This window comes from Mytilus galloprovincialis, chromosome 10 (assembly GCF_965363235.1).
Source record: "Mytilus galloprovincialis chromosome 10, xbMytGall1.hap1.1, whole genome shotgun sequence".
Lineage (NCBI taxonomy): Eukaryota > Metazoa > Mollusca > Bivalvia > Mytilida > Mytilidae > Mytilus > Mytilus galloprovincialis.
In genome coordinates, this window is record NC_134847.1 from 86,174,718 (window position 1) to 86,195,577 (window position 20,860).

The following is a 20,860-nucleotide window of genomic DNA, read 5'->3' on the forward strand; positions in this document are numbered from 1 at the left end:
AATACACATATTTAACTTTCGTGCATTTGGGGTCTTATCCTGAGACGAGAAAAAGTTTGTAATTAGTTATGTCATTTAAACCAAAAGCTGTTGTTGTATATCAGCCACATCATAAAGAAACCAATTAGAATCTATAAGTAATTATCTCAAGATGGCGTGTCGACTGAAACTAATAGCTCCGCACCGTGATGGGGATCAAACACATATCGTATGGGTCAAATATTAAATAACAAATACACTGAAATCCAAAAGAAAATCACAACGGAAAATCAGATGATAATATTAATAGCTGAAATATGTCAAACGAATGCAAATCAGCTATTATATTCCTGTGTTGGTACAGACGTGCATTTCCGTATGTATCAAATGGTGTAATATGAGGAAGGCGCTACCTTAAATGCCAGCTTTATAATGTCCTAGATATTGATTGGTTGTTGGTTGTTTAACGTTCAGTGGCAAATATTTCATGCATGTTCAGAACGAATGTCCAAGGCTACAGTAACGTTTTGTTTATGTCTAAAATAAAATTATAAGTTCAGATGGAAAATGCTATTTTTCTTGAAAAAAAATATTCTGATTCCCAAATTGATGAATAAAAAAGCATAGGACAAAAAAATATTTTGAATCCAGATCTTTGCCAAAAATGATTTTATCTTTCAGATATGCAAATTAAATTTAACTTTTATATTATCTAAAAACATAAAAACTTCCCAAACCGCACATGTCAGTCTGTACACAGTATTTTTTAGGTGATAATAAGACTGTATTTGCCAATTTGTTATGATAAACCTTAATACTAGTGTTAAATTTTGACTAAAAAATTTTAAATGATAGTGCTGAATGGCTTCGGTAAAAAAAATATCTGACTCGAATAAAAACATTTGTATTTCTGATCATCTTCAGTTTGTGAGTTCTACATCAATATCTGACATGTACTATTAAATTCAGAGTCAGTTTTATGTCATTTCTTGCATATATTTTTTTTGTTACATGTACATAATGTAGCTTACTTTTCAAGTTCTTATATGATAGCAAAAAAAAATTGAGAATGGAAATAGGAAATACAAGCATGTTAAAAAAAACACATTTTGTTTCAGACAATAACTTGAGTTAAGTAAATGGATTTCCATGAAATTTTACCAGGAGGTTCATACACAAAACTCAAAAGGAAGATAAGAATTGATTTTGGGGTTATAGTACATTATTGGGGGTATTTTTATTTTTTTATTTTGGGTTTTTCTTCCAAAAATTACCTTATTTACATCAATTATACTCATCTAGTACAGATTTGGCAGGAGATGCACTCAAAATATGGTGTTTTAAACATTTTATCTGTAGTCTGTGCATTTTTCCTATGATGTACATGTACTTCTTGATAATGTTGATGTGAGTATCATGATAAAGAAAATATATTTGGTAACCGTAAGTATATATTCACAATTGACATGCACCAGAGCGAGAAAAGGATCTTCTTTCCCTTTAATTCCAAAAATTGCACATGATTTTTTTTCTCTCACAGAAACAAAAGTTATTTGGTAAATTAAACATTTGTCAATGTTTGAAACTTTCAGTAATAAAAATTCAGTTTAGCTTGTTTGAATGTTTCACTGATTGTGTGAAAATTTTAACAGCAATGTACAAAACACTTGAATAAATTGCATTATCTGCAGAATTATTGATAACTTTCCTCACAATAAATTCACAAGGACATAGAACTAACACATTGTCCATGCTATTCTGATCTGAGTTTTATACATACATATACTGGCATGGCTGTGCTGTTTCAAGTTGTCTTCTTTTTCTGTTTCCTAAGAAGTATTTGTTTAACCTGTTCAGTCACTATAAAGTGTTACAATTCTTATTTAGATGCAACACATAAATGGTGACCAAAAAGGTTCTGCTTTCACACGAGAGGAGCTAGAAAAAAATTAAATGTACACATTTTCAATAGTTAGTAGGACTTACTATCAAATGGAATTAAGGAGATATGTACATGTAGTTTGAGACTTCTGCTGAATAGAAATATGTGGGTCTACCTGTGTCTGTTTTCAAATTAGTCCATATTGAAGTTTAAAGGATCCAAAATTAAAAATATGTTTGATTTCAACTGACATAAAAAAAATTGGTGTTATTTATATGCTCAATATACATCTGCGGTCGTATCAGGCTGTGCATGGCAAAGCATTTTATTGCCTTTAGGTTTGTACTTTTTTTTTTGGGGTCATGAAAATAAATTTGCTAACATGAGAATACCCTAATTTTACCTAAATTGTCAGTTTTTTTTACCAAACTTTTTTTTATGTACCAGACAAAAGTTTATTCTGTGCTTATTTTGTAGACTTCCCTTGTTTACAATAGAGTTACACCAATTTAATTTTGAGTCCATGTAGAGTCATTGAAAAATTAGTTTGAAATAACATCCAAACAATCCATGATCCTGTAATGAGACCAGTACCCAAATTCCATACATCTTTACATGTATGGTTAATTTCAAATCCTTTAAACTGGGATATAAAAAGAGATTTTGTTTTATTTCATGCTGTAACTATTATTTTTGAAAGAAAAGGATGTTCATGGTAACACATTTAATTTGCTCATTTTATTGGAACCCAATTGAACATTTCCATAGATTCACCTGATAGTTACCTGTCCATTTAAACTTTATTAATTAATATTAATTAATGTACCAGAGTAAAAAGATGATAATAAGATAATTTCACATGGTGAACTTGTAAGTTTTTTGCAGGTATTTTTTGTTGAATAGGTGCAATTTGGTTACTGAGTACAATTTTTGTACTGTGATGTTATATCATAAGTGTGTATTGCTAAATAGGTTGAAATGTGAACCTGATAGTGATATAGTGATAAAATACTTGGTAGAGTGAAAATGTTTTGATCAGGGATAAACTGATGCATAAAATATGCAGGCGACTGCTGCAGCTTGAATTTTAAAGGATGTAGCCCACATGCTTCCAAGTAACATGCCCTATAAACACATCATGGTTTATTCTCATGGGTTATCATAATAACTCCATCTTCCCATAAAATCCAATTTTGGACAATATTGAAGCATACAATATATACAGTTGTCAGTTCTAAATGTACTACTTAGACTCAAGTCTACTTTTATGATTCAACTTAGAGAGAGAAAACAAAACAGTTTCCATTTCCTTGGACTGTTCCCATGGCTGGACGGAACTTTTACGCTAAATATGTTATCGTTAACTATGATTTTGTGACTTTTGAATAAAGTACCTGTGATTATTTAGGACATTTGCTTTGACCTCACTGATAATGGAATGTTGAAGCAGACGAAACATGGCGTCGGATGTTGTTGTCATAACTTCGGTAATTTCCGTGGTACAATAAAATTTAAATAAGCTACACAAGTAGCCAACATTTCTGAATTCTTGTTTTTGCAAACAAATAAAAATTCATGTCGTATTTAACATCGAATTTGTTCCGTTCTGCCTGTTTTTACAAGATCGCGATTGAACGAGAATTTTGGCAGCCATTAATAAAAAATAATCGTACGAGATTTAACGAGAGTGACGAAACTTTTCAGATGGGTCGTCTAGCAAGAGTTATCGTTCTTTGTCCCAAAACGATGCTTCTACCATAAGTGCCAGCATAGCTGGCATATTAAATTCAGAGTCAGTTTTATGTCATTTCTTGCATATATTTTTTTTGTTACATGTACATAATGTAGCTTACTTTTCAAGTTCTTATATGATAGCAAAAAAAAATTGAGAATGGAAATGGGAAATACAAGCATGTTAAAAAAAACACATTTTGTTTCAGACAATAACTTGAGTTAAGTAAATGGATTTCCATGAAATTTTACCAGGAGGTTCATACACAAAACTCAAAAGGAAGATAAGAATTGATTTTGGGGTTATAGTACATTATTGGGGGTATTTTTATTTTTTTATTTTGGGTTTTTCAGCTATTATATTCCTGTGTTGGTACAGACGTGCATTTCGGTATGTATCAAATGGTGTATTAAAACTATACTCCCCACTTCTTTGACAGATTCATAAAATTCCAAAATATGTAAGCAAAACAGAAGTAAAAGGGTACAAATATCGAGAAAAATACGGTACAGCAGTCAACACTGTGTTATTATCTTAATCACAATAAAATTCAACAACTATGTCAATAAAGGAAAACAATATGGCATATTCATTGATATTATTCTAGCTAAGTGACCACTAAGCTTATACAGTTTCGAATGTACTTATTCATCTTCATAATCTCTAAATTCGCACAACCTTATGAATAATAAAGGAAACGATTAAAATATGAAACAGACTGTTTTTTTATGTAGTATACTTAATCTCAATTCTATTGGGATATGGAAACATGTTCATCAATAAAAAATTCACAACATGCATTTTGTTTACATTGCCTAGCCCAGGATGGACTCAGTTGCTAGTGAACTGTTTATCAAATGATATCATCAGCTCAGAAGCATCTTTTATAAAACTAAACGATGAAAACACCTTTTGACAAATTTAAGTTGGGAAAATTCAAAATTATTAAAAACTTAATGTTCAAACTTCTTTATATAAAATTGACATGAGTGGATGTAGCACTTCTCATATGGTCCGTTTTGCTAATACAGCTCGTCAAAGTTGTATTACTCATCCATCCTTAGAAAAATTTTTAAATGTGTTGGGGTAAGCGTTCATTGTTACGGTTAATCCAGACAAAGCAACAAGGATGCATTAAATTTATAACGTGTTGGTTTCATAATCTCTTTTTACATTGTAAAAATGGGCTTTCAATAAAGGGTATGTGTGGGTTTTTAACTATACTTGCATGCACAGTAGATATAGATATATTAACGATAAATGAAAGTCGTCTTAATAATTCACTTTTGTTTTTGATTTAGGGTATGTTTTCTTACAAAGTGATGATAACTATCCGACTTACTATACATTATTTATTAACGGTCTTATTCATCTTTTAACACTTTATGCACAATGCAATATGAGTTACAGGAAATTATTAGACTGTAAAATATTTACAAACTGATCTACATTTACCGGATATAACTTCCTTAATCATATGGTGTAATAGAAAATAATTACAATGACGTTTAAGACATCGATAACGATTCTATTATTTGTTATTCTTGAAGGTAAGATAATGATCAAGTAAATGATTTTGATAGCGATTGTCAATTCAATAATTCCCCCTTGTTTTCACGTTTTTTTTTATTGTTCATGTATAGATTTTCACGCCATTCTAAAATCATGTATCTTTAGCGATATTAAAAGAAGTATTACTTTAACCTCATTAAAACTAACCTTAAAATATTGTGAATTTAGAAAGATTTCGTGTTAGATTATAAATGAAGTTCATTTATGTCAAACAGGTGTTTTTCGTAATTTGATTCCTATAATGCAAATCAGCTGAGTAACTTTTCATTGTCCGGACAATCTTGCATATCATAATTTACAAATGTATCAAACAGGAAGAAACATCGAGGACCTTTATTATAAAGTTTAATTTGTTATATATAATCTTTACAATTTGAAAACAAATGACCCTTCTTCCAAAAATGAATATTTTATGAAAAAAACAGAGATAAATTAGAATCAGAACTGTTGTGGGTCGAATACCTAAATAACAAAAAAGAGTAGTACACAAAAACTGACAAAACCATATATAAACGAGAACATCTGACCAATATAAAAAAGAAGATGTGGTATGACTGCCAATGAGACAACTATCCACAAAAGACCAAAATGACACAGACATTAAAAACTATAGGTCACCGTACGGTCTTCAACAATGAGCAAAGCCCATACCGCCTAGTCAGCTATAATAGGCCCCGATAAGACAATGAAAAACAATTCAAACGAAGTCTATTGTCATTTTTCTCTTAAGTATATTTTCAATGGTAGCCCCTGTAAAGATTTTGTAATAAGGTATCCCTTACACTGATTGCAAGAGAATAAACATAGCTTACAAAATAAAAAAAATACTCTTTCATGATTTTTTTTAGTTTCTCTAAAGAGCGTTTCTTTATTTAATTTCAACAGGAACGATCAACAAACAAAATTAGGAGTCATATGCATACATGTAATGTAACATACAATAGTAAGTGCTCTGTTATTGACATGATATATGAAATCAAACTTTTATTTTAAATGGTACGAGTATACACTATTAAAACAACCAAAAACATAATATATGGTCTCACACCACACCAGTTTTATGGTTTCAGAAAGTCGCATATACAATGTTCAATACAACTATTGAGCTGAAGTACATACCACTTAACGAACACGGGGTATAAGTGAAAATGTTGTTTTACTGTAAGCCCTTTGTCTATCTACTGATCGGGATAAATTAGAGAAAGTGTTGATAATTTACCTTTGAATTCTGTGTTTTGTTTATATTTTTGACTGGTGTTCTACAGTAAAGGTTTTTTTTATAAACAGAAGAAGAAAAGAAAAACCGTCTTGGCAACATAAACTAACGGATCGAAAGGAAAATAACTCTGATATTCCTGACAAGGAACAAGTGTATGAAAAATACGCAGAGAAATCAATATGATGGTCTTAATATAGATGTCGGCCTCTCGTTTAAAAATAATAATATTCGTGTACCTTTTATATTGTTATATTTTGTAGTTATGTATGCAGCAGAACCTGATAATCCTTGTCCAAGTAACCTGGAACATATTGGTATATAACATTTACTGAATTGAAAATGTATATCAGATTAAACAGTTATCAAGTAAATAGAATTTGTTTTATAATAATCAGAAAAAAAAAACAATTGGAAAGTGAAAGCCAACTTCTCATGACTGGTATTCAAGAAGTGTAAATTGATAATATGTGTCATATTCACTTTTAGTTTTAAAATTGCATGTTGTATATATTGAAAAAAAGCGGTTCGGACGCATAAAGTTGCTAAAGTTTTATATTTATCTGAAAGTAACAACTAAAGAGTCAGTCAATCCTCTGCGTTGAAGAAAATATAGAAATGTAAATTTAGTTAGAATCATACATTGCACATACTCAATATATCTTGTGACAAGTGTTAAATAGCTAAAATATAATTTTCAAAGTATAACGTTGATAAAAGAAATTAAAATAAAATTGTTAAACTGCAAAACATTGTGGTTGAAAACTGTTTTGAAATATATAAGTTCCTTAATGTTTTGGTATTTCAAATACTTTGGTCCGGAATATATTATTGTCGAAATATACATCTGGTAAAATACACTATCGTATTGTCTCATTGGCACTCACACCACATCTTCCTATATCTACTAACTATCGTAAATAATCTTAGAGGACAGTATGAAAACGCCAAAAGAGATATAAATATATAAACATAAGCTCACAAGGGATCTATAACAAACGCTGTTAAACAGAAGTCACATACACTTGTAAATGGGGAAGCTACTTTTGTGAATTACAAATTCTCCTTCAATTAATGGAATAAGTTGTGATATAACACTATGGTTACAAATGCAAGAAAACTGGAAATTCAAAGTAATAATAGATAAATATTGACTAATATATCAAATTTACCAATGATGTAGTATAAACTTCATAGAATTGTGTGAGGTTTCAAATGAAAAACAACTTTATACATTTCGTGCGCCCGAAATGCTGTTGTACATATTCCATTAACGGGAACGGTCCAATTTGATATCAACGGATATGAAAATATAGAAAAGAAACGCTTTAACCAAAAAAAAATTAAAAAGGAAAGCCATGTTCAACTTCGGCTGTAGTAGGTAAAATATTAGTTTAAAAAATTATTCAGTATTTGTACTGAAAAGCAACATTTGAGTTATGATACATTTTTACTATTAAAGTAGTCTGTGCATAGAAAGTTATTATATACATGTAGTTTATTTGAATTCATCAGAAACAGTGAGGTATCTATCATAAAAGATGTATTTTATTTTAGTGGCAAATATGTGTACAGACGATTTTGCAAAAGAAGATAGCGCTGATGGAAGTAAAGCTGTTGATAGTGTATTATTACGTATAACGAAACAACAAAACGACTGTATATGTCATGTTAGTCTACACAATAATGCGACTAACTATACCATATATATGTCTAAATACGAAGGGCTGAGTATATCAGCCCCAGTACAAACAAACTGTGGACTTGCAGTAGATGTCAATTATGTAGATACATCGTATATAACTCGATCTCTTCAGTCGATTAACTGTACCCATGGGACAGGTGTGAGGTCTATCGCTTTGGGTGTGAATGAGCTAATATTGAAATCAAGGATTATATCAGGTGACTTCACCAGAGGATACTGTATGCAGATATATAGAAGTAAGCTATTGATTAGGAGTAAATCGATTTGAGACCTACTTTTTCTTATAATGCATGCAGACTTAAATTCGATTGTATAACCTTCTTGACCTTCATGAACAGTTGTTCACGTCCTATCATCTTATTAGAAAACTCTATCTATGGTACGCTTTAGGAACATACCATTAGAGAACATTCCTACGATTTTCATAAAGAAGGCGGTGTAAAAGCTGCTTATTTATCTTTTGTTTAATAAACAGATATGATTAATGACCTCTATATTCATGTCACAACAGGCTAATGGTTTAAAGTGATTTTTGAAATCGTTCCAAATCGTTAAATTATAGTCAAACCCTTCATCGTTAATATTTGTATATCGTCTAAGGTGTCATCTACAGTCGGATGTTTACAGTGGGTGTAAATAAAAACCATGCTAACGATTTTGATATAAAATGTTGATAGTTTTTGTATTTCAACAAAATAAATCATTTGCACGATTCTTACTGTAACGTCAAATGGTTATGTGTAATTACAAATGCTGTAAAGGGCAATTTGATTTTCTGTAGCTCAAACGCTATACTTGCTTAATGGATTCACAAATGAATAGGCCAGGTAAAGATGTGATTTAATACCAACTAATTTTTTGGGGCCCCCTTATAGCATGCTGTTCGATGTGAGCCAAGGCTCAATATTGAAGTCCGTACTTTGACCTCTAATGGTTTATTTTTAAAATTGTTTACTTGGACGGAGAGTTGTCTCATTTGCACTCATACCACATCTTCTTATATATACCTAAGACAAAACACATAACATTGTGAGCTGATATGTTCATATTTCGATTCGATTTCGTCCTCATTACGATTTTTATCATACATTGACATAACATCAAGGATAGTCCTCTTATAGATATAACACATTAAAATTGTTTCGATATTTACATTTTGCAAATAAAATTGAGAATGGAAAAGAGGGAATATTTCAAAAAGACAACAACCCGACAAAAGAGCAGATAAAAGCACTGGCAAAATTTAATAAAATGATAGTGTATTAATGCATAAGTGTATGCTTTATTCCGTATACTCTAATCTTGCAGATCAAGCGAAATATATTTGTAAAATGAATGACCGAATAGGATATTCAGGATCAGATGATTGGGTAACGGCATACCGTACACAAAATACTTCTGTTGAAGAGTGTAAACAATATTGTATGCAAACTGATGCTTGTGTAGCTGTTCATTATAGCAACAATTATTGTTTTGTTTACAACAAGACTACAACAATAATACAGCGAGATGATACAACTTATTCACAGAAGCATTGTGTGGACACGCAAAGTAGGTAGATATAGTAACCAGTTTAGTAAAAGACACAATTAAGCTGCACATGTACAGAAGACAGATAAATAAAGAGAGTGTGTTTTTTTTTAATTTATCAATGTTTTTTGTCATCGGATTACAATTTTAGAATATTGAATGTTTCTGACAGTTTTTTATCAGTTTGTTTTGAATGACTACCATATATTTCAGCCTAAGATATACTAAATAAGTACTTAAATGCTCAGTACAATAAAAATGTAATTCAATGATGGTTGCTTAACGCAAACTGGTATTTTTTATGCATATTCATGACAAGAACAAATGAAAACCATTAACTTAAAATATGTTTATTCCAATAGCGGTTCCCCAGAGCGAAATGACCCAAATTCCAAAACGTTTTGCCGAACACAGCTAATTTTATCTATACCTGGACAAGAACATCTGTAGTATTTAGAATAATTCGTACCCTTGCAAACAATAAATTTATAAAAAAAATACTATATAATTGATGTTCATGTCAACACCGAAGTAATCAGACACGCAAATAGTCCTTTGCCTTTTCCAAATTAAAAAGTTACATATCTTACAACACAAGCAACATTCACATGTATTTATATAATTTAAGAAAAAAGTCATAACCAAATGTGATTCTGATGTCATGTGTATAGGATTTGTGCATTTTTGTTAATTTTTTAAAATATACTATTTCCTTCCAAAAGACAATCTATTATTGTTATAAATGGCATTCCTTGGTGTATTTTTGTTCGTATCGTTTCTACCTATCTGTGCTATTATATAGTAATATGTCTTACACCGAAAGTACGAATGTAAAGTGTATTTATCACATAGTTTTCATGTTACTCAAATGTATAAAAAAAAATTAAAACTTTTCTTCTTAAAGGCAGTTATAATAAAAAAATAAAATATTAGAATAGAAATATCTTACCAATGTAAGCTAAGCTCAACCATACCTTGTATTTTTTGTTTTACTTCTTTTTATGTCATTGACTAACCTTTGATTTTACTGGGTTTAAGATAACAACGTATTATATTTTGTAATTCAACCTGTTATTTAAGTTTGAGCGACATTCTACCTATTTGTTTTCTTATTTCGATTTAATAATACCCATCCCTCTCTTTCTCCCTTGAACTTTCTGCAACAATTTTGTATATTTTCAAGATCCTTCTGAACTAAAAAAATCAAATACCAAATGGACGACCATTCAAAGCTGAAAATTACTAAAACAATCTCAGTGTTTGAATAATTCAGCAATCTATTATAAATAAATTTCTAGAAAACGAACAACTCAATCTTATTTTATGTCAACAACATGTTATACCCTCTGGGCGAAATGTCCACCACGAATTGTACCAGGTGGTTGTAAACAGTCATCAAAGACACCTGGCTTTGAATGTGGTACACTTGACGTGTGTTTCGTTTACATCAGACTTCTCAACTGAGCTCGAATTTAAACAGTTTGATGTACAATAAAAAAAAAAAAAGAAGTTGAAAAGCATGCAATACCAAACTTAGGAAAGTTGTATCAAATAAGACTCGGGCAATATATATGCCTTTAGGTAAAAGAAAACCAGTATTTGTGATCCCGATTATATTTTAGAAAATTCCGTTGATTAAACCCACAAAAAGAAAAGTAAAAGATGTAATTGTTGTATACAATACCCGTCACGTTTACCTTCCTATACTCTAAGGATGATATAAGAGACGAATACAGAATAATGATGTTGAAGACTTGAAAATACACATATTTCGTATGTACACGATATTGCATTTGATTTAAGACAAAGCGCAGTAACCGTTATGTAAAATGAATAGCCTTAATTATCTTATACTTACAGAATTGAGAATAAAGTGTTACCCTCCGGAATCAACAACCCAACCAGACCAGGCAACTTCTAGAGAGAATACTGTCACAGTAAATTTAGAAACAATAACAAACCCGATCAGTGATAAACGAGTGACAGTTTCCACCACTCAGTCATCTATTGAAAAAGAGACAGAAAATATTAAAGGTACACATGATAAATGAATAACTTTTCAAATGTTTCAACTTTTTTTTATCTTTAGGTTTATATGAACTTTTGTTTGAAATATATTGCAATGTTGACAAATAACGTTCTTTCAGTATAACGTACATTTTATTAACCAACTAAGTGCATTATTGCCAAAAGTGACTGTTTATTAAAAATTACATATTTTCTGTAATGGCCCTGTTTTTCTGTAATGGCCCTGTTTTTTTCTGTAATGGCCCTGTTTTTCTCTAATGTCCCTGTTTTTTCTGTAATGGCCCTGTTTTTCTGTAATGGCCCTGTTTTTTCTGTAATGTCCCTGTTTTTTCTGTAATGTCTCTGTTTTTTCTGTAATGGCCCTGTATTTATGCCCAGTTTGTCTGTATTAAGCCCTGTTAGGGTTTTTAATAAAGTTAATAAAAATAAGTTGTAAAGAGTATAATACCTTTTTTGTATTTTATTAAATTTAGTAACCAGCAACCAATATTAAAGAACCATATAAAGGGATCACTGTTCATCCTGTTTTTTTAACACATATCTCTTTCAACTTAATATCTTGGATATTTGGTATATTTAAAGCTTTATAATGGTTAAGTACACATTATTTTGTTCAAACTAAACTGTCATTAAAAGAATTAGACAGTACATCAAGTTAGCAGCAACACATACACTTTTGTTCAGTTGGTTAATAAATGTATTAAGAAATGGGTGTTTTTATAATGGCCCTGTTAGATGTCCTCGGTCAGTAATAATGGCCTCGGATGTCTGTAATAGCCCTCGGCGTTGCCTCCGGCCATTACAGACTTCCTCGAACATTATTATAGATCTTGGACATATAACAGGGCCATTATAAAAACACCCATTCATTAATACTATAGTATTTTATACAGGTTAGAAAGCATAGAAGATACATATTTATAATTCGTACATAAATACAAGAAAATGTGGTATGAGTGCTAATGAGACACCTCTCCAACACAATTTGTAAAAGTAAACTATTATAGGTCAAAGTGTGGTCTTTAACACAGAACCTTGACTCACACCTTACACCAAATTATAAAGGGCCCCAAAAATGACTAGTGTAAAAACAGTCGATAAGGAAAATCAGCGGTTTAATATTTTCAAAAAAAGGAGAAACATTTATGAACCACATCAACAGACGACAAACACTGAACAAAAGGTTCCTGACTTAGGAAAGTTGCAAACAAGTGCAGCGAGTGTACAAGTTCCAACAGGCGCCAACCTTGATCTTTATTAACCTGAAATAATAGTGTAACATCACAACATAAAAAGATATCAAATGAAATGACACAAGGTCAATTCAAAATTAAATAAAAAAAGGGGTGAGATGTAAAACAGTATCAGAAATACAACAATAACTTTGAACAAAATGCCGTTAAATAACATAACGCAAACTAGTTGGAATGTTAGAATGGCAGTCGCGTTTTCTAACAAAATCATTCTTTTTAGAGACATCTCTGTCCTTCTTGGTGGCATTGGTTATTGCTATTATTGGTTGTACCGTTGCTGTCATCTTTGCTGGTACAACTTTATTTTACAAAAGGTATTTAACGTATATTGCAGCTGAATGTAGCAATGTAGCATGTCTTTATATAGCAGTTTCTGTCGATTATATACCCGTTGAAAAAAAAATCTATATGGCAAGTTAAGATTGGGTGTTTTGGGTTAGGTAGGGCTCGCGTGCCTATGTACCGGTTTTTCTTTTACTTCTTTTGTTATTCTTTTTCTGCCATTATCTGTTTTGTATTTTAGTGGCTAAATATGTTTAAGCTTCATTCGGCAACTCCTTACATTTTGTGTTTCCTTAGCCCAGTTACCATTTCAAAATTATAGTATTAGTTTATTTGATATATGTTTTTGATTCCATAATATATTTACTTAGACTAGATAACATATGATTTTTACCGTATAATAATATCATTAAATTTACGTAAATTTTATATTTTTCGAATTGATGCTTAGCGGGCTGATATGAAAAGTTTATCACATGCTTCGACTTTTATCACCTGCCGTTCCGTAACGTTATCGCATGACATTCCAGTGATACTCGGCAAATTCCGGAAAATACACCTCTATGGTAAGTTTCAGTGAAACACACTAAAAAGTAGGGTACAGAATAATTACTTTATGATGTGACTCTGTACCTATGTATCTAGTCATACTTTGAATGACAAAATTATTTTATTTATTAATATTACTTTTACTGCTAAGCAACTTTTTTTGTGATATACGTTGACGTGACTCTGTACTTATGTATCCCGTCATACTTTGAACCACACTATTATTTTATTTATTATTATTACTTTAACTGTAAGTTAGTTTTTGTTATATCTATTTTGCGTGACTGTATTTATGCATCCCGTCATACTTTGAACTACAAAATTATTTCATGTCTAACTGTGCGAATTTCAAACCCGCAATTTTACACCAGTACTCAAAACCCTCCTTCCTTGATGGGTGCATTTTACATAGACAAATAAAATCGTATAATATAATCAAAATGAGGATGTTAATTTGATGTATGCCTTTTTGTGCTTCTTCGTTACATTTGTTGTTTTTATAGTGATTAAGATGATAACACAATGTTGGCTGCTGTACCCCTATTTTTGACATTTTTACCTATTGTGTCTGTTTGTTTTGTTCACGCATCGGTGACAATATAATGGAATTTGATGCGACTGTCATACAAGTGAGAGGTTTAGCTAGCTATAAAACCAGGTTCAATCCACCATTTTCTACATTTGAAAATGCCTGTACCAAGTCAGGAATATGACAGTTCTTGTCCATTCGTTTTTGATGCGTTTTGTTATTTGATTTTGCCATGTGATTATGGACTTTCCGAATTGATTTTCCTCTTTAGTATTTTTGTGATTTTACTTTTGGATACTGGAAAGTATATTTTGTAGAATGAAGAAAAAAAAACAACACATCAAACAAACAAATGATAAAATAAATGCATTTTTAAGTTTCAGACATAATTTAGAAAGTTACTTTCAAAATGTTGACTTTTTCAAACAGTGTTCATTATGATATTGTTGAATTATTTTTTTATCTTCTATATTAAAATATATTACTGCTGTTTTTCTTCTCTCTTGAGGCAAATTGAATGTACTACATTTGGGGTGCAACGTTAATGAACTTTTCACTCTTTGAATATATATAGAACCACGTAAAAGGACCATTTATACATTAATCTTTTTCTTTTCTTCATTGTTGAAGCATATGATAAAAAGATCATAACATGTCATTTTTCATGTCGCATGTATCATCAGTCCTATGTTAATATCAGCGCTCGAGCCATGCGGCTCTCGGGCTGATAGATACCCTAGGGCTGATAATACATGCGATATGAAAAAAATACATGTAATAATCTGATAGTTGATTTTATTATGAATAAGCCATGTCATTTATACTGATGCAATGTGATTTGTTTACATCTTCAACTCAAGGCTTATGACAATAGTAGTCTTTTAATAACTATGATGAGATTATTCAAAACAAATATCACCCGTTATACTAAGTCAAAAAGATACAATTGCCCATTGGTGAACTGCTATTTCCTTGGTATTAACAGTTGAGTATTAAGACACTGGCACCATTAAACACATATTTTCTAATCGCCCCGTTGAAACAATTAATAACCAAGGTTCCAACTTCTTTAGAACAATAACATAAATAATTTGGATATTTATTAAGTTATAAAGTTCCTCAGATGTGAAATTATTGATACACCATTGGTTAACATGGTTTCTGTTTTGCGCGTTTATTGTTAAGGTGCATCTAGGAAAACACGAGTCTTTTTCTATGTTGTGTTTTGTGTGCTGTTGTTTGTGAATTTCTTTTTTCACATGAGATTGTCAGTTTGTTTTTCAATTTATGAGAGCGAAGATCCTTTTAATGTCTTTCACCTCTCTGCGGACTCTCAATCTTCCAAATCTATCAAATCTAATTTCGTTATATGTTATTGAGTAAAGTAAAAGATGAATTAAATAAATGTCAAAATTATTTGTAATAAGTTGTAAAACTAGACATTTATTATTTTGAGTTCGCTTTCTTTGGTACAATGTAGGTGTACTTAAGCTTTAATGGTAAAATAAAGTCAATGTTGCAATTTAATTGTTTGTGAAAAGTGGATTTTTTAAAACTTTTAAAATGACAAAATTGCGGAAATGTTATGAACTGAAATTATAATTTATCTATTGTCACTTCAGGAAAAAAGTATGTTAAGCGCGGCAAAAGAATCGCTTGACTTTTGATTGATTCCTGAGGTTACTTCCTCAATCATATGGAAAAATGTATAAGTAATTAACAATGTAGTTAAAGATTCCTTTCTTTACATCGGTTATCCTAATGTTGCATGTACTTACTGTTCTCAAAGGTATGATGATGATTTAGTAAATGTTATTTCTTAATTAAAGTTTTAGTTCCAAAATTTGCGCCTTTTTTTAATGATATTGTTTAGAAACTGTTTTTACCATTTTAATGTCATGTTTCTCTGGTTATATCAAAAGTTTAAGTTTTAAATATAAATTTCTGCTGAGTATAATAATCTAAACATTGTGTATTTTTTTAAAGGTTTGTGTACATGAAGTATGAAACAAACAAAAAAAATGTCCGTAATTTGATTCTTTTATTTTGTTATAATTTTACTTTTTTCTTGTTATCATCAAATCTCCCGTTTTCAATGGACAGATGTTACCTTAGCCGTATTTGGCACACCTTTTTAGAATTTTGGATCCTCAATGCTCTTCAACTTTGTACTTGTTTGGCTTTATAAATATTTTGATATGAGCGTCACTGATGAGACTTATGTAGACGAAACGCGCGTCTGATGTACTAAATCATAATCCTGGTATCTTTGATAACTGTTCTTATAAATTGAAATATTTTAAATCACAAATTTCCATTTTATTAACGTAAAACTATAAAAGGGTCATATACGTTGACATTTCCTTCGTTTATATGTTGAATTGTAAAAATAAAGCTTCTAAAAAAGAATGAAAACTTCATCATATTTCACGCTCTGCTATATGGAAAGAGTCCTCTCACTTAAAATTCAACGTTTTGTGGACATTTTGAACACAATTGTCCAATTACTACAGTGGAGCAAGATCTGCTTACCATTCCTTAGCACCCCTGTTAAAAATGTTTCAATAAAATGGTCTTCAATTAATTCTCTTTTTTTTTAATCTAACCGATTTTCTGGAGAAAAAAACCCACCAACACTGAAATTGATTGCGATGATATAAAATTTAGGAAACTTTTACAACTGTCTGCTAGCGCTTTTTATGTTAAGTATCTTAAGTATGCTAGACAAATGAGTGACAAAAAAAAATGAACTAAAACAAATCGATACATACAAGTAATGATTGTAGATTTTAGCCTACCGTTGAAGACATTTTGCAGTAATGAATCTTTTACACTTTTATATTTTGTAGTAATGTATGCATCAGACCCTGAAGACCCTTGTCCAAGTGAACTGGGTCATATAGGTACATGTAATAACATTAAATAAGCTATAAGTTGATTGTCCTTTCGTTATTGACATATAAAAATAATAATAAAACTGATATAATGTAAAGCAATTCGAAAAGAAATGACATTCTAATAGAATAGACTTGAAATATTGACAAGTTTTAGCCTAACTCACTTCATTTGATTGTTTCTAAAAACAGGCAGTGAGGAAAATTGAAATATATCAACTCTCATTTCAATTGTGGTAACGCCGTACACACTGATGAATGTGAATCCAGTCGGGGAGATCGAACGGCCCTTATTACTAATCTGGTAACATTATGCCATTTTGATGTTTGTTCTTGTCTTTATTGCAATTGTGTTTTACTTATTTTACATATACTTTACTGATATTTTTGTACATCTTGAATTGATAAAAAATCTACAAAATTCAGTTTATACCTATTTATAACATTTCGAATTGACAAAATGAGTAAAAACGACATTTAAGGGCAATTAATCAAAGTAGGAGTCGGACGTGAGGGTCATTTTGTCGTACATGTGGATGTTATTTTGCTAATCGCTTTTACGTGAAAGATTTTCTCAAACGTTTGTTTAACTAATATGCATATAAAACGTTAATATCATCATTCGGAGAAATAACCTCGATTATCAATTCAGCCATGTCGAGATATTCGTAGACCTTTTTGTTAGAAACATCATTAATTGCTATTTTGTCTATTGGGTTTTTATCTGTTAGGGTTTTAAGAAAATATAGCAAAATGGGGGAACAAAATCTTCCAATGTTTTATTTGATCTCTTTTAAGGCATAAATTAACGATTTCAGTCATGTTAAAATATTGTTATTACAAATGCACGATCAAAATCGATCTTCAAGTAAAAACATGAAATACATTTTAATAAATGTATCAGCTGGTAAAGAAACGGAATATTTATCTCATTTTAGTATAGTAAAATAAATGCAAATGTATTTATATTAGCTTTAAACGTAGTTGCAGACATTTGTTCAGACGATTATGCAACCGAAGAGAACTTTAATGGAAGTAACACTGTTGACAGCGTAGTATTACGTACAACTAAAAAACAAAACAACTGTATATGTCATGTAAGTCTTCAAAATAATGCGACAAATTATACCATATTCATGTCTAAATACGAAGACCAAAGTAAGGCGGCCCCGGAACATCAGATCTGTGGACTTGCGGTCGATGTTGATTATAAAGATACATCGAATACAACTCGATCGCCTCAGTCGATTGAATGTACCAGAGTAAGCTATTGCTGAACAATATGTGAATTTAGTACTAAGTACCAATAGTAAAAATTCTATATGGAACAGACGTTTTGATACATGTAGTTATAAATCTTTAACACGAACTGACAGCTTTCAATCATAAATGGGTAAATACGACAACAGAAATATGCCCCTATTCGATTGTCATAACAAGAATACGGTAAAACATACCCGGGCCAAAAACCGACACCAGGGATAAAAATAAATATGTTTTATTTTGTTTTTTCAAAACGCAGATGGTATATTTTTCTAATGGCAAAAACACGAACTCTTACGCATCGTTACTAGGATATTCACCTCTCATATGTTAATTTTTTCTTTATAATGTTAACACTTTTTGTCACTGTGAAACATGTAGCAATGTAATGAGCGTTTTGTAAAAATCAGCATCTGTATGTCTCGCCTTAATTATAAAGTGTAAAAGTTTAAAACATTTCTGACAAAACTTTTCCAATCTTTTGCTTTTCTACACCATACAGTGTTACTGGACATAACATTATACCTTTATTTGAAGATGTTATATTGTTTATGTAGAAATAATAACATGTACAACGTACTAAGGTTAACTCCCCCACATTTTATTTCTGGCATTGCATACGGGCAACCCGTTTCGTTTCGAATTGAATCCCTTCCTAGTCTTGATCCGCTTGCCCAATGTTAACCTCGGATTAAAAATATATGATCACTAAAACTAACTTCAGTCGCATTTTGATTTAACGAAGTAATTTTTAGTTCCTGCAAATGATGGTAATTTAGTAACCATCTTTCCACATTTAATTAATAAGAGGTAGACCTAATTTCCTATCAATCTAATCCACCACAGACCGAATATTCAACTTTCTAATATTTACAAGAAATACAGTATCAAAATTAAATAACTGCTCAGAATTTGAAGATGTTAAGTATTTATAAATAAAGAGCTATATGATCATTTATATGATCAAAAACAAAACTTTTCCGAAAACAAATCAAATAATAATGTTTATCTACCATATAAATACAACAACACCATGAAGACATGTATTAATTTCAGTACGCACATATAAGAAAAAAGAGAAGTGGTATGATTGCCAATGAGATAACTCTCCACAAGAGACCAAAAGACACAGAGATTAACAGCTCTACGTTTTGTATTGTTTTAATGCGAGTGAATGTATTTTGCTATGCAACTAAACATACATTTACAGATCAATCATCAAATCACTGCCAAATGAATGCGCGAGTTAACCTCGTGGGTAGAGATGATGATTGGATACAAACACATGGAACCCAACACACAACATTTAGTGAATGTGAAAGATACTGCCTGCAAGATTCAGCTTGTGTAGCTGTTCATTATGAAAGTAACTATTGTTTTGTATACAACAAAAATACAACAGTTTCTCCAAAAGATGATGCAACTTATTCACAGAAGCATTGTGTAGACACCCAAAGTAGGTAGATATTGTACTTAATATAAACATTTAATTGATTAGTTAAATTAAATACTAGTAATAGTGTTTTCAACAGACCACAATCTAACATACAATGATCAAGGAAACCTTTTAGTATATACTATGTACTTTTATCTATGTTTATTGCTACTGAATTTGTGAACAAATATTTAATAAAAAAAAGTGTGCATTTCATGATTTTTATTTCAAATATGTAAAAATTTCAAATTAAATTCTAAAATATATCAATTTCTCAGTAAATTAATATATAACTTAATACTAAGGCAATGCAGCTATAAACTTACAACCTTTGACAAGTTTTGGGACACTAAACTGAACCATATCAATCGCCTAATTATAACATGGCTATTTTAAACTTTTTGATTGACTTTGAACCACATCATCATAAAATCTCTGGAATGAATACTCCACAATACACCTGTGGTTTGAGTCGATAAGTTAAAAACTCTTTCTACAACATATCACAGCCTTTATTAAGTATGTGTCTTAATATGATACCTATTTTTAAAAAAAGCACGTTTGATGATTTGCTCGTTTTTGAGAATAAAAAAAGAACGATAGGCTGACATCTAAAACCCAATATGTTTTGAGTATATGTTTACCATTTGTATAATCATCAGATGTTGAATGATTGCATAAGATATAACTATCAACTAATGGCAATTTAAGTGACTGTAGTTTATTGCCGGTCTTTCAAAATGAACAAAACGTATACCTCATAGAAAACATTTGAATGCCCTAATATGCGAATAACAAATTAAACGAGAAATGATTGCTTGGTTATAACAAAATTTCAAAAAATTCTGAATCGTGCACATTGATTAAAAAGAGACTACAAGGTTAACAACAAAAGCTGCGGGAATCGCATGATCTCAAAAGAGGATCGAGACCGATAGCGTGAGCAGTGTAAGTGACCCCTTCTTTGATTTTCGATCTCTACAAGTATCCACAAGACAATAAACACACGTT

The 20,860-nt window shown here is 30.8% G+C and overlaps 1 protein-coding gene and 1 long non-coding RNA gene across 2 annotated transcripts in view; both read left to right on the forward strand.

Annotated features, from left to right (window-relative positions):
• The window catches only part of LOC143049423 (uncharacterized), a 127,048-nt gene that overhangs the window by 54,807 nt on the left and 51,381 nt on the right, over positions 1-20,860 (forward strand). The gene's annotated exons all lie outside the window — the stretch shown is intronic.
• Positions 5,058-17,183, forward strand: LOC143048809 (uncharacterized). The gene is made up of 8 exons (XM_076222677.1): positions 5,058-5,143; positions 6,645-6,698; positions 7,939-8,322; positions 9,395-9,637; positions 11,477-11,650; positions 13,118-13,245; positions 15,880-15,886; positions 17,107-17,183. The coding sequence occupies exons 1-8, from the start codon at positions 5,095-5,097 to the stop codon at positions 17,181-17,183; spliced, it is 1,116 nt and encodes a 371-aa protein (XP_076078792.1). The 5' UTR covers positions 5,058-5,094.